Source organism: Lissotriton vulgaris, chromosome 4_1 (genome assembly GCF_964263255.1).
Source record: "Lissotriton vulgaris chromosome 4_1, aLisVul1.2, whole genome shotgun sequence".
Classification (NCBI taxonomy): domain Eukaryota; kingdom Metazoa; phylum Chordata; class Amphibia; order Caudata; family Salamandridae; genus Lissotriton; species Lissotriton vulgaris.
Genome location: NC_141691.1, coordinates 610,041,240 through 610,067,135, shown reverse-complemented (window position 1 = coordinate 610,067,135; position 25,896 = coordinate 610,041,240). Strand labels below are relative to the sequence as shown.

The 25,896-nt window shown below is 42.5% G+C and overlaps 1 protein-coding gene across 1 annotated transcript in view; it reads left to right on the top strand.

The window, feature by feature from the left end:
- The window catches only part of TARP (TCR gamma alternate reading frame protein), a 394,614-nt gene extending 384,648 nt beyond the window's left edge, over positions 1 to 9,966 (top strand). Inside the window, exons 5-6 of the mRNA XM_086966829.1 lie at positions 6,465 to 6,563; positions 9,530 to 9,966. Coding sequence (XP_086822955.1) covers positions 6,465 to 6,563; positions 9,530 to 9,726 — 296 coding nt within the window. The 3' untranslated portion in view covers positions 9,727 to 9,966. The remainder of the gene's footprint in view (positions 1 to 6,464; positions 6,564 to 9,529) is intronic.
- The last annotated feature ends 15,930 nt before the right edge of the window (positions 9,967 to 25,896 follow it).

The window sequence follows — 25,896 nt, the reverse complement described above, 5'->3', positions numbered from 1 at the left end:
AGACCCAAATCAAGAGACAAGAAAACAGGGGAGTGATCAGAAATGGCTGCTTCTAGGATTTTCGATTCTGTAACTAGCCGGACTGTATGTTGCGAAAGAAGAAAGTAGTCGAGACGGGAGAATGTACCGTGAGTAGAAGAAAAGAATGTGTATTCTTTATCCTGAGGGTGACTGGGTCTCCAGTGATCAACCAGACCAGTATCAGTAAGGATGTCACGCAAAATGGCTCTATCGGATGCATTGACGGTATCAAGGCAACCTGTTCTGTCAAGGGCAGGATCTGGAGCCAAGTTCCAATCACCTCCAATGAGAAACTGGGTAGCATTTATTTCTGTGAGGAGGCGATTGAGTCGAAGGAAAAATTGCTTTTTGGAACCTAATGGAGCGTAGACAGAACCAAGACAAATGAAAGAATTTCCAAGTTTCAACTTAACAAATACATACCGACCATCCGGGTCAGTCCATGTCTTGATAATCGTAAAAGGAAGTGACTTTCGAAAAAGAATGGCAACGCCACATTTACGAACGGGGTTGGGATTAGTGGGGTCCGGTTTGGAAACACTGCTATGAATTACTTTACCCACCCAATCCCTGCTACGTTTACTAGATTCGATATCGTCCAAATGGGTTTCCTGCAGTAAGGCAACGTCTACATGTTTAGAATGCAAGTAAGAAAGAACCTTCTTTCGTTTAATATAGTGGGTGAGGCCATGAACATTCCAAGAAATCACTAACAACAGATGAGTAGAAGACATGACAGTAAAGTTGAACAAGAAGATGAAAGAGGAAAGAGAAAATAAATAAAGAGAAGAGGTGTGTTACTCTGGGCAAGGAAGAAGAAGAAAAAAAAAAGGAAAGTAGTTTATAAAGGCAGAGTGAAGAGTGGAACAGATAGATCAAATATGAATAGAGAAAGAGAAAGTATTAAAGATGCAAAGAAGAAAATGAAAAAGAAAGAAAAGAAAAGAAAGAGAAGAAAAAAGAAACCTAGACTGTTAACTACGGGTCTGGGTGCACCTACAGCAGCACCAAGGGCGGCCGGACCCCCTCCGAGCAAAGAAGAATGGGGATTCGGGGCACAATTAATAGAACTGAATATGTAAAATGCAGTTAGAATATGATTACAACAAGAAAAATGTGGAAAACCATATACCATTATCATGAAATATAGGCAGTAAAATGGAAGAAATCATGATATAAGAACCATACAATAAGAGAATAACAGGAGGAGAAAAAATAAAAGCAAGGGCAATGGAGTAAAATGAGACATATTACATAATAAAGGAGGTGCGAAAGATAGAATGAAAGAAATATGAAAGTTAAATGAGAGAAATAGAGAAATCCAGCACCATCATAAAGAGGGGAAGAAAAGGGAATAGAAAATACAGATAATAAAGCATGGGAATAAAAGCATAGGAAAATACCAGAACCTATTTTAAGAAATATATGAAAATATCCAAAGCGAAGTGAGCATTGAAGGAAATGTATAATGTCATGTTAAGTAACGAGTACAATATCATAAGGAAGGAGTACATTGGAAAAAGGACCACCATAGCAAAGATAACAATTTTGAGGCAAGCCTACAAACAGAAATATACCTTGAGAAGGTCAAACGCATAGTATAAAACCAAGAAAGAACATGGAGGTAAAAAAAAAACAATATGAAACAGAGAACAAAAGTTATCATACCCCTAAAAGAAAGACAGCGTCAGAATAGTACCTAGACGAGGATGCAAACCAATAATGGCACCTAAAAAGAGGGAAAGAGATAACATGTAAAGACAAGGAGGGAAAACCATAAAATCATGCAATGGAAGGGAAACAGAAAGAAAATGATCAGAAACAGTCTAAAGATAGAAAACAGTGAAACAAATAGACAACATTCAGAAGCGAGATAATCAATAAATGGAATATTGAGTGATTACCCGGACAACAATAACATCACTATAACAGGGAGAATGGATATGAAGAAAACAAAACTACCTGTGGAAAGGTGACAGCCTTATAGTATATAAGAAGCAAAACCTGAAAAATGATTGAATGACCGTAAAAATGAAAATCACAAGTTAATAGTAAATATAGAATAACAGTAAGGCATAAGGCATTATATAGAACACTAAGTATAAGGAGCAATGTTATACCATGCATGAAAAGCTCAATAGACTAAACAAACAGCAAAAGCATTATAAACAACAAATACTGCTTATAAACTTATAGAATTAGAAAACTAGAACATGAAAGAAAATTCAGTCAGCATCAGAAGGCGTCTTAAGAGGTGACCTAGACTTGTCTCTCTGCTGTGTGTTAGTGAGAGAGGAGACAAAATGTAGAGCTGAATCTCTGTCCTCCTGAGTACGAGGCAGACGGGTGAGATCCCTGCCACGTTGTCTAGATTCAGGAGAGGTGTAGAATTGAGATGTTGGTAGATTCATAGAGGAGGACGTGGACTGAGGAGGTTGGGCAGAGGAAGAAGACTGAGTGTCCATATCATTGGATTTGATATCGTCCAGGAACTGTTGAAGAAGTGCAGGATCATAAAAGTCTTTGGATTCTCCATTCCTGGTAATACGGAAACGTGCAGGTTCAAATAAACCATATTTGATGGCCATTTGACGTAACTGGGGCCGCATAGAAAGAAACGCTTTCCACTGCTCATTCGTTTCTTTAGAAAAATCTGCAGCCATATGGATGGTATGACCTTGAAATAGGAAGGAGCCATGAGTGCGAGCCAATGATAAAATCTGTCTGGTCTGCTCATGCCGAAGAAAACAAGCAATAATTGGCCTGGGCCTTGCCGAAGGACCAGAACGCGGTGGGCCTAGCCTATGAGCACGTTGGAGCTCAAGAGGAGGGGCAAAAGAAATTCCAGTCAAAGTGGGAAGGGCATTACAAAGAAAGGACTTCATATCTTGTTTTTCGATATTTTCTGGAAAACCAAAAAAGCGGATATTGTCTCTGCGACTGCGATCTTCCAAATCGATGATCTTACTATGTAGAAAAAGTAGATCTTGATCTGAACCCTGAACAGAATCCAGTCGGCTTTCTATATCCACTATTTTAGAGTCAATGACGTCAATCCTTGTGTGGAAAGTAGTGAGTTCTGCCCTGATAGACTTAGTCTCTGCGGTTAAGGAAGTCATGGCAATATCCAGACCTTCCAGTCGTCGGTTAACCCCAGAAAGTTCTTGCAGAATGCGTTGCATAGTATCAGATAAGGATTTGTCATTCTGAGGTAAAGCAGCTTGTGGTGTAGGAGGTGACGCAGATCCAGTACCTTTAGCTGTCGAAGTAGAGGATTGTTTAACCACATCAGTAAAAAGTGTTTGTTTAGGCCCGCGACCACCATTCCTATTATTAGACATTTCCGTGCACCGTTGTAGTGGTGGTCTACAAGAGCGAATAGAGGAAATATTGGAATATGAGGCAATGATGAAATATATCAAAGAACAGGAAAATAGTAAAATATTAGCAGCAAGTGAATGACCAAAACAAGCAGCATACAATCAATGCCTGAAATTTGAAAAAATCATTACAACATTGCCACAAAATAACAAATAGTATGCCACTAAACCAAGGTAATGCTGAAGTGACAAGTCACGCATACCAAAAGTACTTCAGAAACAAAGCATGAAAATACAGTTTGATAATCCTATCTGTGAAATTTCAGTAGCATAAGCGTAGCAATAGCGCATGTATCCGTGTCATCAACACATTAATGTATGCAAAATACAGTTGAAAGGGTTCCAAAAGTATCAAATGCAAAGAGAAAGTATTTTAAACAGCCTCTAGTTGGTGAAATTCGTCGTGAGGAAACATTTCTGAGAGGATTCTCTTACTAAACTTCAAAGAAATCCATTGAAAAGTACTTTGAAATGAAGGCGCCGTGTATTAAGAAGCTACACAATGTAGGCATAAGATAGTACATGAAATAGCAGAGTCATGGAGAGGAACAAAAATAATGTGACAGAATCCGATGGAATGAATTGTCAATAACTGTCAAGTAGAGGTAGCATAGTGAGGTATGCAAATCATCCTTGAAAGTTCAGAAGCAAGTTGAGGTAAAATAGAAATTCCTGTGAAAGGTATTGCAGAGTCTCCAAAACATAAAGGGCTCCGTGAAGAATCAGTTCTCAAAGTGTAACATCACAAAACATCGAAGAAATCCTCTCATAAGTGCATTGAGAGAGGGCGCTGTGTGTTAAGAACCCACACAATGTGAGTCGCAGCATGTGAAGAGTTAAAGGAGCGCCGCCTCGTCGTCTGAGAGGGTGCCTTATAGCACCTTTTTGATTCATACAAATGGGCCCCCTCTGCCCGCGGGCAGGTGGACTGAATCAAGTTTTGGCTCAGGGCAGGGGATGTCCTATGTAGCTCTTTGAGCTGAACTGAATGAGTAGGGCGCAGAGTTGAAAAACAGACAAGCAGCCGTATAACTGAAACAGGGGAGGACTATGTTTTAGTTTGGTATGTCTTGAATTACAAGGAGTTTTGTTGCCAATCTTCATGTCCCCAGGAAAGGAAGCACACTATTTTCCTGACACAGTGGGCCTCGTCACCATTAGCTGCCTGGTTTACTCTTCAAAATACCACATTTGATTTACTCACAAGACTCTGCCTGGAAGACGAGAGGAGACTATCTTGCATTGTACTGCACTGAAAACCAAGGGCCTCATTTACTACAAAGTGACACACCACAAACCATTTTGCTTCGCCAAGCTGCGTCATTTTGAGAGCACAGGTATGCGTCATATTAACAACACTAAGATGCATCTATGTGCTTTTCCCTGCGCTGGTGCACAATTGACTGCCATGATGCAGAATGCAGCATCATTGAAAGAGTAAAGAACGAGGAGAAATAAAAGTATTTGTCCAAGAATTTCCCCTTGTTGTGCCACTCCTACACCTTCCATGGAGAGGTGCAGGATTCGGACTCATTCCTAGCTTTACAAAACATTGTAAATCTGAGAATGGCTCAGGTTCTATGGATGTTGTATTGGAACACCCACAGCAACACCCATGGAACGCCCCTTTCACGCAGTGCAATGCCTGAAAGGAGCCCATATTTACAAGGCCTTGAAAAATCATGCACGATGTCTTTACCTGGCCTTCTATATATGGATGGGAAAGCCCATTGCGCTTCCCATGCCACAAAAAAGTGAAGCGCCTGCGGCGCAATGTGCTTGTAAATGAGGCCCTTCCTCTTTAAATAGTGGTCAATGGGTTCTTCAGCTCTGCTTTGAATGTCTGTCCGAGCATTTTGACCAGGACTCAATGAACCAGTCTTCTGGTCACTTCATCAAATGAGGTACGGTTTCAGCCAGTGACCCTGCAGTGGTCCAGTAAGAAATGAATATCTTCTTATGAACCTGAATCAGAAATGTCAGAACCCTCCTACAGCTCGTTCATCAAGAACTAAAATCTGAGAAGCCTTTGGAGACTTTGCGTTAAGCCTACTCCTGGATGATCAGGACAGCCTTTTCAAAAAGATGTGAATCCGGCAGCATCATATCCTCCTCTGAACTTTTTGACAGGATGTTTGAGACTGATGGGTAACCACCAAAACCGATTTTATGGATCGATTTTCGGCTCAAGTTGTAATATATGGGGCCCACTAAAGGTGTTCATCTTCCTCTTAAGCTTTCAAGACCAATGGTATAAACTTTCAGCTGGCAAAGCACAAACCCCTTAACATGGCTGCTGTCTCTGGCATGTCAGCAAAAGACGATGCCTAGGCAGGCACGGCCCGTAGAGGGAGTTCCGGTGGGGCGGAAAGGTGGAGCGGGGAAGGGGCAGGGTGGGGGATGCTAAAAACCGGAATATGGATAATTGGAGGTAAGTAAACAATTTAATAGATAAAACAAATTTCGAAGCGTGCCCAGCATCGCAATAAATGATGCAGCGTGCGCTACGAAATTCGTGAACATAGGTGAACATAAGTGAACATAAGTGAACATAGGTGAACATAAATAAATATCTGCCGTCGTATGTCGAAGTCCACAACCCCCATCGAGCCCCGCCCCGCCTTCCAGCCCTACAGTGTTAGCTTTGCAACCGCCACTGCAAAGGCTGAGTCATCTCTTTCCATGTTCTATCTCTCAGGGTTGCAGCTTACTCCGTCTTCCCTTTATCTGCCCACAGACTGAATTCTAACACACGTCATTCTGCTGAAGTATGCCTGAAAGTGTAGGTATTGCCATGGAAATATATGTGTTCGTAGGTTTCCACTTCTGTTCTCGAAGACCCTTGTAAAGACTTTTATACAAATCACGGATGAAAATATACAATATGTAGATTATTTTTCAGAACATTCTCGAATTGAGTGAAGCCTTTGGCTTGAAAAGGAGATACGAAAACTCTAAACTCTTAATATAGGCAGCAGATTGTCAACATATTGCTTATTTAATGTATTTTCACAGATTTACAGTTTTACAATAGTTTTCTGATTATAGCTGTTATTATTGTAGGAAAATCAACAACAATTGAAAAGCCTGAAAGTAAAATCCTAGGAGCAGACTGTCCACCCCCCTCTGGCAACACTTCCACAGCTCTAGGAGGTACTGAAGGTGAGTATTTTTTAACACAGTTCATTATCTATTGCTCTAGTACTGTATAAAATAGCTTCTGCGATAAATGAGAGTAAATTATGTCAGACAAGTTCATTCTATACCTAAATGCCCACTTACATTTCCTGTTGTCATTTCAGTACTGCAGCAAAGAAATTTGGTTTGATGTAACAATAAATACCTCAATAATTCTTCCATAACTTCACAATTACTCTGTTGACTACCTTGCAGCTTTGACACTGTGCCTTAAAGAAGCAATATATGATCTTAGGACTAATAGGTGGTTAAGGGCCTTTCTGGTGTCCAGTCTCCAGAACCTCAGTGTTCATACAATTCACAGAACTCTAGCTTTTACATTACTTATGTTGTGGTGATGGAGGAGCAGAGAGCACAGGCTTAGGGTGGCGCTGTTGTGAGTGTCAGGCAAGTTCTCCGGGTCCTGGTTGGTCAAGGGCGTCCGGGAAGTTCCTTGTGAGTTGTATGCTGTATTTATGCTGTCTTTGGAAACAAGAGAACCTGATTGCCCTACCTTTCACTGAATCCTCAAGTACATCCCTGTTAGGCTTTGTCTTTCAGGGGGTAGCGAAGTCGAACAGGCCGGACTTACTTTCAGAGGGTGTTTGTGGCATGACATCCAGCAATATGATAGCCAAGCACTGTTAGTGTTCTGCAAAATGTTGTACACCTTTATTACTAAGATAAAATGCTCAGTAAATACGTTAAATGGCAATAACCTTTCTCTAACTAAATGCATATTTCTGTTATTCTACAACAAAAGTGCCTCTAAGTGCCTTGGTAATGTGATAAAACAAAAAGGCTTATCCAGACTTACATAGCCAAGCACAATGTCGAACTAAACGTGTTATCTTAGTGCCTAATCTGCTTCCCTCTTTAGCAGTGTCCCCTCTGTCAGTTTTACAGGAGCTACTCAGAGGGGCTAGAGTTTATTTGTTAAAAAAAAGTAAGTGGCAGGGTCTAACTTATTTGTCAGGAAGCACCAAGGCTCACACCATCCACTACCCCTGCTAGGTCTGCCAAATGCCAGTTCCAACACTTACCACTAACTATCACACTTATACAAGTGTTACCGTCTGCACTAGTCCGAGCCACCTCGAGTTGTAAGAATGGACTAGATGTACTAGATCACTATGGGGGTTATTTATGAGAGCCTTGCTTCACTTTTGCACCACGTTCAGTGGTCAATGCGTGACACAGGGCTCTGACTCAGATTTATGAAGCCACCATTCATGTCTTTGAGTAGCCTCATAAATCTTGAGTAAAGCAACCCAGCGTAAATCTCTGTGTTTCCTTACTCTGTGCTCAGGAGGCGTTCTATGGGTGTTTTGGTGGGTGTTACCATGCAACACCCATGGATTTTGACGTTTCCCCAAACGTACAAAATCATGTAAACCTGAGGAAGCACCAAATTCTTACGCCTCCCGAGGTGAGGCGCAACAAGGAGAAATATATTTATTTCTCCTTATTGTTTCCTCTTTCTTTGTGTGGTACATTTGCCTTAAGAAACAAATACAGCTGTATTCTTTAAAAGAAATGAGCTGCAGTTAAAAAAGGTTTTCTTTCTTTATAGTTTGTTTATGAATCGTCAGTGGTCACTTGGACCAGTGCCTGCGCTTCAAAAAAACTATTTTATTACATCATAAGTGGAAAAGGTATTTTTGTGATTTACTTTACCACATCTGTTGTGGTGTCATTACATTTTCAGTGTTTCACAACTGGATTTCAGCTGTTGCTAAAAATAACAGGGCACTCATGTACCATCGGAGATGATATGTCTAGCCAAAATGAGTGTAATCTCTGGTGTGAAAATTACAGAGAAAACCCAAAAACATTCCAGAATTTATGTAAATGTACCTTAAATGCCAGGCCATCATTTAGCACTGTGCACCCTCCCCAAAATTACAAGTCCTTGCTGCGCAGCCAGTAAGTAAAGTCATTGGATGGTGAGAAAGGCTGAGCAGCAGAATGCTGCTCTTGGTGGGGCTTTACCTGATTTACTTGTAACTTGATTTGAACATAATAAAGCTACATATTTTATAAGCTACACGACTACATCACTGATTTTAACACACTTTGGGGCATATTATCAAGGGGGTTTATCTCCGCTTTTTTGGCTTTAAAAGCCAAGAAAGCAGAGATAAAATTATCTCCCTATTACCTAGCTGTCGCTAACACCAGTTAGCGACAGCTAGTAGGAGATAGCGACCATCTTGGGCCCAACTTTGCATGTCAGTGATATTTATCACTAATGACTTGCAAAGTGGGCGTGCCAAGATGTTAGAGACTGAAAACAGTCGCTAACATCGCTATCTCTTATTACCAACTTTTGGAGATATTCGCGCTAAGCGCGAATATCTCCAAAGGCTAACACCTGCCCTGAGCAGTTCTTAGCCATGTTATCCAATGGGAGGTGGATAACATGGCTAAGAGCATTAGCTCGGTAATGCATGAATATCGCTGAATTTTCAGCGATATTCATGCATTGCGGCGATTTTTATCGCATTTGCCATAAACCTTGGTAATACCAAGGTTTATTTGCGGTAAAAATCGCCGCAGCTCAGCGGTAAATTTTTTTCTCTAACCAAGCAATAGCGATAATTATCGCTATTGCTTGGTAATATGCCCCTTTATTTTTTACCATAAAATACATCCTCATGCTATTTTGAGAGTGTGGAATACCGCAAGATTACATCAACGTAAACAAAACTTTGCCCAGGACCAGCAATGTTGTTGAGGGAGTAAGAGGGAAGTCCTCACCGTGGCTCTTCCACTCATCAGGATTCCCTCCTGCAAGAATAATTGTTCTTGAAAAGTTAAAGATTTTATTTAATTTGCTGTTTGAACAAATGTCTCTCAAAACGCCCATTTCCTTTCATTCTTAGCTGGTTCTATGCCCTAAAACAGCTGTGCGTTGGTCTAATTCTTGTTGCTATTGTTGTCCTGTGCAGGTGCTGACACACTGTCTCCAGAGACCTTCAGAGTGGCATATTTCACCTACCTCAGCCTTCTGCTAACCAGTGCCCTGTACTGCACCGTCCTCCTCTTCTGCATTTGCCGGGCTAGGGTTGTATCACGAGCCAAGGCCAAGAATCCTGAGCCACAAACCTCCTCCTTCGCAGTGCAGGCTCGTGTGGCCCATTCTTAAGGTTTTGTCCCAAGAATACTGTATTCAAGGCCTGGCTGCAGCGAAGAATCTACTGCAAATATTATACGTTTTTAACTAAATGCAATTTTCACTCTATATAAAGAGTTTTCCAACAAGTATTCTTTCTATCAACCACTGTTCTTTTTTAATAATGCATGTTTAACTACTGTGAAATGTATGAAGAGTCTATAAATGCGTTCCCCTTGTTTACCCTGTCATTCAATAAACGCCTTCATTTATACGCATTTGTGATATATTTTTTGTTTCATCACAACTAGAAGTAGTGGTAAGCTTCTAACCCAAAACTTAGAAGAGCCACTTCAATGGAATGATGATAGGTAATGGAAGAGACGGAAAACGAAAGGAACAGCACCTGAAGGCGGGAAACGCAAAGGAGAAGAATGAGGGGGTCAAAAAATGAATGCTTGTCACTGTGCATTCGGAACCAGAGCTCTAATGTAAATTTGGAAATCGCAAATTACTCAATGATGTATTAGCCAGAGCCTGAAAGTATGTTGATGTTACGGTAAATTTCAACCAAAGCGTTTGAGGATGGATTGCTTTTTGCTAAGGCCAAAAGCCAAAAATATTTAGGTGCATTTGTAAAAGGAGGAACCTCCGAGATGTAAATTCTCACTTGTTTACAAATATTAACAGAATGCAACGTCTGCTCCTCCCCAAGGATGGGTTAACAGAAAAGAACTGTACAAATAATATTATTCCCAGATGATAATGAAAAGAAAAAGAAGGGCCCTGGAATAAGAATAAGAGACTTCAGATTACATTTAAAATTTAGGGATTTCGGACCTGATTTAGAATTTGTCTGATGGGTTACTGTGTCAGAAACATGATGGCTATCCCATTAGCCATATTACAAGTGCATGTTTTTTTTCAGGGCCATTGGAATCATGTGACCTGGAGGATCAAATTATGCAGCAAGGCAAATTATGCTGCATGACGTGGCACATTTTGTGATAGTATGGTTCTATTAGGTTCTGTGTTTTGTACACATGGTAACAGAGTCTGGTATAATTATACCTCATTAGTACCCATTTAACAACTAAAGACAGTAATAAACGAATGAAAGATGACCTGGCAACCTTTAAAAAGGACCAGTGGCTTGATTATATCCTATGGCACTTGTAATAAGGCAGACTGAATATCCGTAATGTTGGGATAGAGTATCCCTTCCACAAAACCTTCCTTAAGGCCGGCTCCTTGTCCTGTTTGATTTCAATCAGCACTCAGAGGAGGGTTTCAATAAAGAAGGTCTCCCCTTGCCTCTGAATTCGAATTTCTGGAGCAATAAGGGGAGCCATGGCATTGTTTCTGAGACAACAATATCACACCTTAAAATGGAGATGAAAACCCCTCAGTTCAATAGGGAAAAACCTTGAGAAGGGGGGAAACTCAGACAAATTGTCTCTGAATGTGGACTCCATATAGCAGGAAGAGGTGAGTTACTGCTCATGGAACCAAATTCCAAACACTGTAGAGTTGCAACTATTCTACCTGCAGCAGTGGAAGGACTCCTAATCATCATTCACCTGTGGCACACAGGTTAGATGAATGGTCCTATGTGAGGTATCAAAGAACAAGGGGCCTATGTACATGGAATCTGCATGTGTAAAAGGTGATATTGAGGAAGTGTTAGAAACACCATCTCAGATGCTGACTGTAAGAGACGTATCAAAACCAAATGGAAGAGGTAAAAGAAAATCAGCTAGGCTCTGGGGTTGCTATCCTCACTGATACCCAGGCTCCACCACCGCAACCATAGAAGTTCTCTAACAGTTTAGGATGAAACAATCCCAGTCGTGATCCTGGCAGAGAGTAGAAAGGTACTCTCCAATGTTGGTTGTTTTTATTTGCATAGAAAAAACAACGCTGTCTTCTCTATGGTCTCTGCATGCAGTGAGGTAGCTGGGGTGATACATGTTTCTTCTCTGTGGTCCCAGCATGGTTTCTCCATGGCTAGAGGCTGCAGTACTGCCAGGCACGGTTTCTCTTCAGACATGCCACTTTCCTTTTTGGACAGGCAATAGGCAACCTGATATTTCAGCAAATAATCCATTACTTCACTATCTACTACAAGAATCTCAGACTAGACTCCATTGAGTATCAGGTAAATACCTTTGTGTACCCCTCGAATGTTTCCAGGGAGTCAGACATCAAGGCTTTCTTATCAAAGTAATTGTGTAGGTCAGGCATCATCTCCATAGCTCAGGTATATAGTATATATAGTTTATGCTGCAGACCATGATCTTTGATAAACTGGGCCAGTGGAATCATATGAGCATTGGGACAGTAGGATACAAGGCAGAGCCTTGTTGAACCATTAGATCTTTGGGAAGATGGAAATATCAAATGTCGTAACCCACCTGTTGCATTCATACTTGTTATGAAGGAGAAACCCCGTCCCAGCTGAGAAGCAAATTTACAATAAATGCCCAAATAGCAAGAAATCAAACCATTGCGTATGGTCTGGGTTGCAGCCAATTAATCTAACAAAATCAAAACCTCTGGGTGTCCACTGTCCCCAAGGCTTTTTTCCCTGAATGCTATTTATGCTCCTTTAGGGGGATAGAAGCCTGTTAAAATGCCTGTAAACAAGAACCTGTTGTCAAATGCCCTCAAAACGGAGTACTAATGACTACTTCTATTAGTTCATGGCTGACATTGCTATCAGTATTCATGTAGTTAGATGTTGATGGTAGGGACCTACAAAGTTCATCGACATGGCAATAGGAGGTAGCCATTTCATGATAGTGACTCAGGACCGTCTTGATTGCAGAGAATGAAATCCAGAATGCTTAGTGGTCAGACCAATAGTACGGTTTCATGAAACCACCTACTGGCCCTGCAGTAGCTTCAGCCCAAGGAGAGGAATTTGCCCCAAGCCCTATTGCTTAGAGATGGAAGCCCCCTCAATCTGGCACAGGTGCCCCACATCAAAAAGCACAATGTGGTATTGGGTTCTCCAGGCCTACATATTCCGCAAAACTCACTACACCATAAAAAGATGTTGGCATGGAAACTGGAAAATGCAAAAGACAAGTTTATTAAGACCCCATGGGGTGGTGGTACATTCCTACAGCACCCTTCGGCAATGCAAGAAGTATCACACCGAACATCGGTGCGAGCCCTCTTTTATACAGTTTTATAGTAATAAAAAGTGTAGGCGGAACACATTTACAGAGTTTAGGTACATATATGGTCATTTTTGGAACACAGCCAACTCATGGGAGGAGTTACAATACCACTGGTCAGTTTGGAGGGACATTCCTAAGTGATGACTGTCCACTAATACAGAGGGTTTAACTGCGCATGTGCGGGCTTGACCAGTACTAAAAATAGCCTGTTGCTGGGCAAATTCGAGTGGTCAGTGGTACAGAAAAAGGACAAAGGGTATGCTGGCCACGAGGCGACGCATTCATATAAAATGGCCGCCAATGCATTCAAAATGGCTCCTGAACACTATAGTCAAGATAAGGGGAAATACGTGAAGCAAAGCTTAACGCTAACCCGATCACCGTCAAATTACGACAGACGACCCTTTTAGCGTTTAGCTGAAGCTACCTCATAGTGGACATAATCAGGGTATTCATCCTCAATATCAATGGACATAATTTTCGCTACTTCTCTATGAATCATTTGTTCATTTTTTACAATAGCTCGTTTGGACGGGATACAAGCAGAAAGGCACATGGAACATAACATAGGGCCACACTGGATACAAAGACATAGGAAGAATAATATCCCAATTATTACACATAAGATTGTCAGCAACTTCCAACCCCAAGTACTAAGTAACGTCCAAAACCACCCCGAAAGTGTCCAAGTACCATTATCAGGATGTATCTCAGCAGCTATCTTGTGTAACTTAGATATTGCATCATATACAGAAGGTGAATTATCTGGCGCTTATACACAACAACTACTTCCGATAATGCGACATGCACCTCCACGGTCAGCTAATATTACGTCTAAAACCATGCGATTCTGGAGCGTTACAATTCTGGTAATCTGAAGTTCCTCTGTTAAGTTTCCTAAGGCAAAAACTGTCTCATTAGCAACAGCTTCTACAAGGCGTGTCAGTCGTCTTATTTTTCGACTATTTAAGGCAGCACCAACAAATGAACAGAGGCCTAAATTAAAATCAACATACTGTTGCAGAGAAGTGTCGGTTTGGTCGATATCATCGAGAACTAATGTTCTCTTCACTCTATTCTATATAAAGTCATGATACAACACATAATCATTATGATACATAGGCGGGGCAATAAACACAGGGGGTAATACAAAGGATATATAACATGTTCCTAACCATCCTATAGGGAGACGGTGATAACCTTTATTTCCACAAATAAAGTATGTGTTTCGTGAGGCCACAAATGTAATACCATTTGGAGTGTCAAAGGTGAGAGTGGTGTTACATTCACTTCTTCCTACTGGGATTGTACCTTTATTACGAACGCATAAGTCGGCTTTCATATCGATAACAATAATCACGTGCAGATTACACATATTTACACTTCTTTGGTTGCTATAAATTCGTGGCGAGGATACCTTATCAGGTCTGTATTCTTCCCATTTGAACTTAGTTCCTTCAGCTTGTGGATAACCATCTCGATCATTAAAGCAGACCTTGTTAAGTCGGAAAAGTAGTCCACCTTTCGTTGGCCATCGCAAAGTAAACAAAAGAGTATACCAAGCATTGCAAGAACCATTATGAGAAAACGGGAGTGGAATAAGTGGTGTGCCTCCTTTCTTTTGATGTCCAGGCAACATCCCACATACCCAACAGTTCGAAGTATTTGTCATGTTATGGGTGTGATGCAGAATCTGGATAAAACTATTATTCAAATAAGTTTGTCTGTGTCGTTCTTCATGATAAGGCAGAGTAAAATGAAAATGTTCAGACGGAATTGGGGTAGTTGGCCATAAATGTTCTCTTGCCGGCACCAAGAGTTCTACTACCCAAGCTATCACAGCTATCACCACAATTGTCATAACAAAGAGTACTGCACCAAGAATTCTCTTATTTCGCATTGTAGAAGATGCCATAGTTCAAAAGTTCAAAATGTCTCAAAAAGCAACTAAAAAATAAAAATATGAGTGCTGAGCTCCGAGGTAGCCATTGGTTTCTTCTCCGAGATTCAAGACGGGTGTCGCTACACTTGGCAGAACAGATCCCCCCCCCCCCTTGATATTCCCGGCTTCGGTTTCACAAACCTGGAGCGGTAACTCAACCAGTCTCGCACAAAACAACTGCTTTTCTTGGTCGTAGGTTGTATCTTTCTCTTCCAGAGACGGTGTGGTCCGGGAAGGCTCCCTCCGATTCAGTAGACGCAACAGCTGGTCTCTTCTCCTCGTCCAAGATGTCTCGATAATCAGACAGCACAGTTGGGCTCACCAGATCCGGAGAGACACGACGGCAGTGAGTGGAATGCACCCAACGCTTCCTGTTGGTAACTCGCACAGCCGTTCGAGTTGCGAGTAGCACCTGCTCGGGGCCAGGCCACCTCGGCTCCAAGCTGCTGGTTCTCTCGAAGGACCGGATCATAACGTGGTCGCCAGGACGAAGATTGTGAGCGTCTCCAATGGAATTGTCAGGGAGCGCTTCTCGAACCTGTTGATGAATAGAAAGTAAATCATTTGTTAATCGTGCCAAATAATCGTTCATCATTATACAAGGCACATCATGTAACAATCGAGGCTTAGGAACTCCCCATATATTTATAGGCCTTCCAAACACCACTTCATAAGGTGTGAGGCCAGTTCGAGAATGGGGCACTGATCTGATGGATAGCAATGCCAGTGGCAGAGCATCCGGCCATTTCAAAGACGTGGATGCCACGATCTTTGCTAGCTTTAATTTCAGGGTAGCATTATACCTTTCCACAAGACCTGCTGACTGCGGATGGAATACAGCATGAAATTTCTGCTGAATCCCCAATCCCTTCATTACATATTCCACAATTTTCCCAACAAAATGAGGACCATTATCGCTCCACAAAAATTTACAAACACCGTAGCGGGGGAAGTACTCCTTGAGCAAAACCTTAGCTGTTGTCAGCGCTGTATTATCCTTCGTGGGGAAGGCCTCAATCCATTTACTGAAAGCACACACCACCACTAAGACATACTTAAGGTTATTGCAACGCTCAAGCTGGATGTAATCCATTTGTAGTACCTCGAATGGTGCAGTAGGTGGAACAAACCCTCCTTTCGGAGTATGGGTCCCTTTAGCAGGATTGTGCTGTAAACATATCAAACAGGTCTGCACTACTCTTTTGGCCGTATTGGCAATCTCAGGATGCTCCCAAACTCGCGTTAGCAATCGAGTAATTGCAAGAGCTCCAACATGTGCCAATCCATGTGTCATTTGGACCATCGCTTGCAAGTAAGCTGCAGGCAATTTCCATCTTTCCATATCTTTGCTTCTCCAACAACCCTCATCATCCAGCACTCCCTCCGCTGCCCAGGTTGCGAGTTCTGCTTCAGACGCTGATTTCTGGATATCTAGTATCTCCTCTCTAGCATTGTGCCATCGCTCAGCCTGGGATTTCACTACATACATTGGCGAGGCATTTCGTAACATAGTAGTTTCCCTCGCTATGCTATCTGCAAAAGCGTTTCCTTGTCCCACTTTGTCAGTCACTTTCTTATGTGCACTGCATTTGATTATCGCCACTTTCTTTGGACAAAGCAACGCATTCAAGAGATCACGCACTAGTTCTCCGTGCATGATGTGCACTCCGTGTGAAGTCAAAAACCCTCGCTCTCTCCAGAGTAGGCCAAAATCATGCGCTACTCCAAAGGCGTACCGGCTATCAGTGTAGATGTTCACACATAAGCCAGCACTCAATTCACATGCTCTTGTTAAGGCTATCAGTTTGGCTGCTTGGGCCGATTTCTGTGGTATTCGTGCTGCTTCTACCACTGTCTTAAGTGTTGTGATCGCATATGCTGCAAAAGTTGTTCCATCTGGCAGCCTCAAACACGATCCATCAACCCACAGTTCCCCATCCACATCTGAAAGTGGCGTATCCTGTAAGTCGACACGACCCTTTGTTTGTTCTTCAGTCAGGAAAACACAATCATGGTGTTCTTCCTCCTGGCCCTCAGCAACTGGATACGGCAATAAAGTAGCAGGGTTCAGGGTAGCACATCTCTTTAGTGTGATGTGTGGCACCAACAGTGTGAGCTCATATCCACTCGTGAGATACTGGGTCTTTATTTGGTTTAACAGAGCATCTACCGCATGGGGAACTAACACCAGCAATTTGTGTGACAAAACTATTCCCTCACTCTGCCGTATAGCCACTGCTGTTGCTGCTACTGCTCGAAAGCACCCAGGTAATCCTCGTGCTACAGGGTCAAGTATTGCCGAAAAATACGCACAGGGCCTCTGCTTATCCCCGTGTGTCTGCACTGAAACTGACAATGCACACCCATCTTTCTCGTGTACGTACAACGTGAAAATCTTTGTATAATCTGGTGTACCTAACACTGGTGCAGAACAAAGGGCTTGTCTCAATTGTTCAAAAGCATTCTGGCATTCATCTGTCCATTCAAGGGGCATTGGTGTAGTTTTGGACAATAACGCTAACAAAGGTTTTATAATGTGTGAAAACCCCATTATCCACTGCCTACAAAAAGACGTTAAGCCTATAAAAGCGCGCACATCTCTCTGAGTGCGGGGGACTGGTGTATCTAAAATTGCTTGAATTCGATCAGATGTTAATGCACGCCCCTCCTTAGACAAAAGATGACCGAGGTAGGTCACCTTTGGTCTACAATATTGGAGTTTCTTCCTAGATACTTTATGATTATTCTGAGCAAGAAAGGATAGCAAAGCAAGAGTACTCTCCTCACACTGTTCATGCATATCTGCTGCCAGTAAGATGTCATCGACATACTGAATGAGAGCCACTCCAGACTGCAAATCAAAAGAATCGAGCTGTCTTTTTAAAGCCTGGCTATAAATGCTAGGACTTTCTGTATAGACTTGAGGAACTCGACAAAATCTATACGATTTATTATTTATTGTAAAGCCAAATAGATATCTACTATCGGGATGGATGGGAATGGAAAAGAAGGCATTTTTTAGGTCAATCACGGTAAACGTGGTAGCAGTGGGCGGAATCAGAGTAAGTAAGGTGGTGATGTCAGACACCACCGGGTACTGGGGCACTACAATCTTGTTAATTTCCCTCAAATCAATAATAAATTGATAGACTTTGTCATCAGTATCTTTCTTTAAGATCTGAAGAATCGGGCTGTTACAGACATTATAGGGAACTTCCTCCACTACTCGTGCAATAATCAAGTCGTGTACAATGTGAGTTAAGGCAATTTCACCTTCCCTAGAGATTTTGTATTGCGGCACACGTGGCAGAGACACACCCTCCTTAACAGTTATTCGAATAGGGGGAATAAGCATCTGTCCCACATCCGTGTCCGAAGTAGCCCATAACGTTTGTGGGAGAGAGGCTAACGCTTCAATTTCTTGCATGGTACACAGTCTCTCTACATCTGGGTAATTGTCATTCAAGATAACCCGCACTCCTTCAGGAGCGCAGCGTATTGTTGCTCGGAAGTATTTAAGCAAATCTATTCCCATAATATTGTCTGGAGTATTCGGCGACAATAAAAATGGGCACGGACCAAAAAATCTGTCAATGTAAAACGTAAGGGGTTGTGACAATGGGCTAAGAGAGGGTGTTCCATCGAACCCTATAGATGTAATCGTTTCGCCAGACAGGGGAGCCCTTGGAACCAAGTTTTTAGACAGAGCACTACGAGTAGCTCCTGTATCAACCAGGAACTGATCAATAGAACCCAAAATGCCCGCTGATACATATGGACCTCTTTGATCTACTGGTACTTCAACCAATTCCACACCCCATCCTACGCATTCCTATGCATGCACATAGTCCTGAGACTCCACATTCTCACCCTCCGATATCTGATACTGATTCCGTTGATCAAAAGTATTATGATCATCCTGACCACGACCCCTCGCCTCAAACCTACCACGATCACTTGCTCCGCCCCTCGCTCCTGAATAACTATTCCGTGTCCTTCCACCTCCTCGACCACGCCAATTACGTTGTTCACGAAGCACCGGACAATCTGAGGCCCAATGTCCAAACTCTTTACAATATGCACATTGATCCTCAGCAATGTCGGTACGACCAGAAGAAGCACCATACGCTCCACGCCTACCTCTGTCGTTCCCTCTCGGCTGTGTAGCACGAACCTGAGCCAACATCACTTTCGTCTTTAATTCCTTTGCTTTCTTATCAGTACTTTCCTTGGCCTCTAATTCCTGTCGCTCATAATACTGAGCCATAGTCAATAAGGAAGCAGGGGTCGCCGTGGTCCAAGAACTTTCACTAGTCTTTAGACGCTTTGCAATCTCCGGTAGGAGATTAGCCACATACTTGTCGACAAACAAATGCCTACCCGTATCATCTGTTAATAATTGCCCACTGTAATCATGGAATGCTTCTTCAAAACGTGAGAAGAAGTCAGACATCGACTCATCCGCCTTCTGTTTGCAAGAAGCTAACATAGTCCAATCAATCTTGTTAGGGGGGGACAAGCGTTTTTAATTTGTTCAAAATAGCCGTTGGGAGATCCAAAATTAATTGACACGGCTTACATGCAGGCTCCCTGTCTAAATCAGCTTGGGCTAAAGCTTTCCAATCCGCTCCCAAGATCGCTTGATCGTCGAACTTACGAATCGCTCTCCACATATCAGGGGGCAATATTAACCCAAAGAAAAGATCAATATCAACTAACGTCATAACACACGAAGAAATAGCCCCTTCCACTCCTTCATAGAAAGCTGCTGGATTCTTACGAGGGTCAGGCAGAGCATTTTTAAGTGCCATAACATCTGCTCTATTCCAAGGTGTATAAACCCAATTATATACAAAATAGCCCTTTGCATCCCCGGACAATTTATCGTCACTTGTACCTTGCCCTTTAGGAGGGACATACAAAGGTGCAGCTTCACGCATAGGCATAACATGAACCGTAGAACTCTTATCTGCTCCAAAGATAGAAATGAATGAATGAAATGAAATGAAATTTGATTGTAGAGCGCATGGCTGCCCGAAAGCGTCCCAGCGCTTGCTTAGGGAACCCGTCCTGGTATTCCCCTGCGAGATAAGCCATTACTGGGCATCCCCAAGGTGAAAGCCAGGTATCCCGCTGCGAGGGGCCGTTGTGGAGATTAAGCAAGCTATTGCCCAGAGTTACAGAGTGGGACTCCATGATTGGAATAGGCACGAGGCGAGAATTGTCAGGTCCGGGGAAATTTGAGCCCAAGACCCGCCAAGGCGGGGAATTAAACCCTGGTGCGGGCCAGACCTCTGCATCAGGGTCTGCCGCTCCAACCACTTGAGCCACACTTCTCCACTCTTTGGATTGCTCCGTCGATCCCGGCCCAGGCACGTCTGATGCTTTTCTTGCGTCCCGTAATCTTGACGCCTCATCCCGTAGCTGGACCAACCGTCGGAAAAAACCATCCGCATCAGCAATAACAAATAAACCTTTACGCATATTCTCAATATTGACTGATATATCCTTAGGCTCTAGATCAGTCGAATGTTTCCTAAATCGTTCTACAACTTCATCTCCAAACTGACTCAAAAAATACAACCGTTCTCGTTCGGACCACTTACTCATTTCATCATTAATCTCTGACATAGTTATTTTGTTCAAATTAAGTTTGCGGGCAAAACTGCGCAATTCCGCAGAAACACCAGCACTTAGCCTGACACGACTACTCCCTTGACCATCTCCGTCCGATTCCTCGTCTGGGGCCGTAGGCAGAACATACGGAGGCGGGCACCGATCTAATAATGAAAAATCATCAACTTCATTAGTAAGGACAGGATAAAAGGACGCCGAATAGGGAATTGACCATTCGTTTGCAAATTACGTTCCCGTGCCTCCCTCTCTTTCTTCTCCTGCAACTCTTTTTCCTCCAGCTGTAAAGCCTTATCCCGAGCAGCCTTCCGCTGTTCTTTGTCCGCCAAGGCTATTTCACGCTTCATTCGTTCACGCACTGCTTTCTCCCACATTCGTACACAATCAAACATATCTTGTCTAGACCTACGCTGAAACAAACATTGCTCCACATACTGAACCTTTCGTAAATCAAACGACCCATGTAGTGGCCATTGCAATTCAGGATCAGGCTTTGTGTACTTATGCCACAATTTACTAAATAGAATAGGGGGAAGGCCAAATTTTATATACATTTCCCGATTAGGAGTCCCCTCTGGGGGAGCCGGCTGAGATTCATTTAATCGATAATTGGTACCATTTCCAAGACAGCACATTCCTCGGAGTGTGCTTAAAACAGGCATGTCAGAATATCACAGAAACGCGATATCACAAAAATGGCACTTAATATACTCCACACAAATGTGCCGTTCAAACAAAGACAAATTTAGAGAAATATCTCTACATGCCCGCCTATGTGAAGTGCACTGCACATATAATTCAAATCATAGAATCAAATGTTAGCTAACTCAAAACATATTCAAAGAGCCACAGTAAGCGTCCGTAGACTATCTTACCAATCACAAGCTTACCAAATTCTCAGATATCCAGGTTCCAACTGCCAAGGTCTTTAATCGAATCAGCCAAACCGGCACTGTATGACAACTCGAACGAGCAGGATCTCAGTCGAGGACCGGCGCCACCTGGAAGGTCAGATCAGAAGGAAAGGAAAAAAACACTGTGGGTGCCAAGACTCGGGTCACTCAGTGGCAGCGTACGCGTCCATGGCGAGTTTCCAATCCTTCGTCACGACCTCTCCTTCGGGCATCCGAGTCGCCGATGAGTCCCTTCGTGGTCGCCAATTTGTGGTATTGGGTTCTCCAGGCCTACATATTCCGCAAAACCCGCTACACCATAAAAAGATGTTGGCACGGAAACTGGAAAATGCAAAAGACAAGTTTATTAAGACCCCATGGGGGGTGGTACATTCCTACAGCACCCTTCGACAATGCAAGAAGTATCACACTGAACATCGGTGCGAGCCTCTTTTATACAGTTTTACAGTAATAAAAAGTGTAGGCGGAACACATTTACAGAGTTTAGGTAAATATATGGTCATTTTTGGAACACAGCCAACTCATGGGAGGAGTTACAACACCACTGGTCAGTTTGGAGGGACATTCCTAAGTGATGACTGTCCACTAATACAGAGGGTTTAACTGCGCATGTGCGGGCTTGACCAGTACTAAAAATAGCCTGTTGCTGGGCAAATTCGAGTGGTCAGTGGTACAGAAAAAGGACAAAGGGTATGCTGGCCACGAGGCGACACATTCATATAAAATGGCCGCCAATGCATTCAAAATGGCTCCTGAACACTATAGTCTAGATAAGGGGAAATACGTGTAGCAAAGCTTAACGCTAACCCGATCACCGTCAAATTACGACAACAAGGAAAGCTCCATTTACTCACGTAAGGATGCATAGGGAAAGAAACACAACAGGACAGCATGCATGGCAGGAGATCTATGTTGACTAAAGAGGAACTAGTCTTCTGGGTACTTGCCAAAGAGAATGAGTGCTCCCCAGCCAATAACCAGAGCATTGCACCTTGGGGTACAAGGTAGTTTAGCCCATTTTTCTAAATTGGTTTAGGATTTTTCTTGTGTTATGGTTTAATTGATTTCTGTTTGTATGCTGCATAAATACTTTACACAACTCTCAGTTAAGCCTGACTATTTTTGTGACAATCTACCAGAGGGCTGGAGCACAATATCATGCATGCATGTACCTGAGAAACTTGGCAGGGCTCCAAATTAGTAGTGAAGAAAAATAACGTATGCAAACAACATGCATGTTAATAACCCTAAACCTCACATACTTAAAAAAAACATAAATATGTCATTATGAAAAATTAAGTTTAATATGAAGTATACATTGAATATTTGAGAGGACATATCACTCAAAACTCATTTCTACAACCTATGTGTCAAATAAAAATGTACATGAACTTACCAGTCCTCTGCTGTTCATACTCCTTCTGCTGAGCATGGAGGAGTCATACAGGCAGCTTTCAAGACTCTCAGTGGTGTCATGCAGGGATGCTATGTATGTGGCTGGGAGGAAAAGCCTATAACATCCTTGGCTTTGATATGGGCCAAAAGTCGTAGGATCTCCTAGCGCTTCAGGGAAAATTCTCTAGCAGCTTGTTGTGGCCCTCTAGCGGAGAAGGGCATCCAACTGACCCGTGGAGTCCACTTCTTGGTCCAGGTTCAAGTGGGAGCCAGTCCAGCCCTTCAGGTCCCCTCACTAGTCTCAAACAACAGGGGCAGTCCATAACTTTTCTTCTACATCTCCAGAGAGTGTTTTAAATACTTGGGGTGCCATATTTATGGCTGGCACCGGCTAGTTGGTGGTGATGACTACTATCTCCACCCTAACCAATAGGGAAACATTTTCCAAGGGCAACTATATCCACTTTTACAGCAGTTAATGTTTGCCATGTTGCAAACAATCCCACAGTGCACATTATTCTCAAAATCCAAAATAGAGAAACCCTTCTCCCCTTGTGCAAAGCCTGTATGCCACATAGAAGTGTGACTAGGGAAATGAGCAGTCCCCTCCTCTATGGTCAGTCAAAACCAGTTCTGGAGGTAACTCTCTCCCAAATGGGTTTGGTTCCATCCTAACTGGAGAAACAAAGGCTGGTCCTCTCCAGGTCTCACCTTACATTTTTTTGTGACTAGGCAGGCCCCTTTCAAGTTAATATGGTTCCTGACTCCACCCTAACTGGTCTTCCCACCAGGTCAAGAAAAATGCCACCCCACTTAAAGTTGATTGCCTCTGCCGTGGGTGACGTTTTCAAACCTCAGTAAGGCCAAGCACTGGCTGGACAGCCGCAAGATTTTTAAGGCAATTTAGCCTCTGGGAGCTTGAGGCAGAAAAAAGGTAACTTTCCAAAAGTTGTTTTCCTAAATATTTTTCAAAAGTCCACCTTCACTATTGACTTGAGCTTTTAATAAATCTCCAAAATATTGTTTGAAATATTTGTGTAGCTTGTCGCAAACCTGAGATATAAAATTCATATTTTATTCTGTACTAAAGTTTTCTCATTGGGCATGGTATCGTTACAGAGTGCGCTATTGTTTGTCTATCGCAACATGTCTGATTCTAGCATTATGCCCAGCATGGCATTTGGAAAGCAGTGGTTGGGATTTGAACCTACCAGCCAGCCGGAATGAATATTACCCTTTATGCTATGTTGGCATATGTATTGTGTGGTCTGATTGTCTGTCTATTTGTATAAAGTTATACTCGTTTTTATCAAACTCGGTTTTATCAAACTCGACTCAAAGTCCATTTGTGGTGTCACCAGGGGGTTGCTGTGGGCGTGGTTGTACATACAGAACGCTTGTGCCTTGGAGATAGGCCTGGCTGCTCATGCCAAGCTACTTAGTTACTGAGCAGGGCTATCTTAAACGGTGTCCTTACTTGGCCTAACATTGAGCGGGGAGCCACAGGTCGCGCACTGGGTGACAGTAGTGTGGGACTGGTACTCCGGCTTCCAACAGGTAGCCAGAGCCTTCCACAGCGAAAATAGCTTCTTTGAGCTTGTCTCTGCAGACTCATGGTGACATTAATTTTCTTTGCTGGAGAATAAGCTCCCTTTACACTTATTTGTACCATGCATATCTAAACTGGATGTATGATGCCCACATCGCCAACCATTGCATCGCATACTGTAACCACTCTGATTTTACATCGCAAAGACTGTTACTTCGCAAGTTTTCACATCGCGTGCCATTGCAATGTCAATGTACGTTCCCTTATGCAACAAGGCATGACAAAGCATACAAAAACATTGCGTACCATTACAACGATTTTTTTAATCAGCATTGAGTACCTTAATTGTATTACACATTCGTTATATATTATTAAAATGTCATTAATCCATAAGGCATACATAACGATCATTAGTATGAGCTTTCATTTACTATGTAATCCCCTGGACTCTACTTACACGCCGCACTAAACTTTTAAAATAGAGTACATTTATAAGTAATATAAAAGTTTGTTAGCTTACCAGAGCAGTCCCTTCCATCTTCTGTGTCTCACGACCAACCCATAAATGACGACATATCCGCATGAACATGCGCGTGAGTGCTAACTGTAAAAATAAAACTGTTACTGTGGTACCTTCACGGAGCTGTCCATGCCATAATTAAAAAAAAAATATTTAAATTAAAAAAGTATATAGGAAGGTTAAAGTCCCTTACCTTTCAGGGAGCTCTGCCTTCCACCGGCTATCTGTCCATGCCATCTTCCGTGTTGCAAATACACTTACTTTACCACACCTGGTTTACAGTAATTGCAAATACCAACTTGTACCAGAAAAACTGTTACACCTTTTGTAAGTAGTGCAGATAGCTGGTATATCTACGACCAAACATATTTCATCAGCCCTACATCCCCATCACTAGCTACTAGTCTGTAAAGGAATTGTTCCTAAACCTAGGATGTAAAAGGCCATGTCTGGAAATACAGTTAGGTTTTTGACCTCCAAGTCTGTTTGCATTTTCCATGTGAGGTCTACCGATATTATTACCTACTATTTGATCTCGTTTCTTTCTTTTGTAGATTTTATCTGCTGTCTGTTATAACTTCAATAGTGACTTTTTTCTTCACCGTATGTTGGGTTCTCTAAATAAGCTAGAGTATAACATAACAGAGCATAACATTTGTACCCAAAGTTACATTGAATTTCCACCTCACCAATTAAATAATTTTCTTCTCCTTCTATGTGCAACTCTTTTTAAGAAGTAGCACAAGAGGGGTACAAAGTTCCCCGATGGGAAATATAAGACACAAGAGTGCGTGCAGCGTAAAGGAAGGTAAAAGGGAAAAGGGCATTTCCCTTTTTGGAACTAAAACCCTCACACACCTAGCAAGCGAGATGTCATGCTTCATCATATGGGTTCTGCTCCTCGTCAGACTGGCGCTGCAATGTCTGACGGGCTTCCTCAATATCACCTTTTACACATGCAGATTCCATGTACATAGGGCCCTTGTTCTTTGATACCTCACATAGGACCATTCATCTAGCATGTGTGCCACAGGTGAATGATGATTAGGAGTCCTTCCCCACTG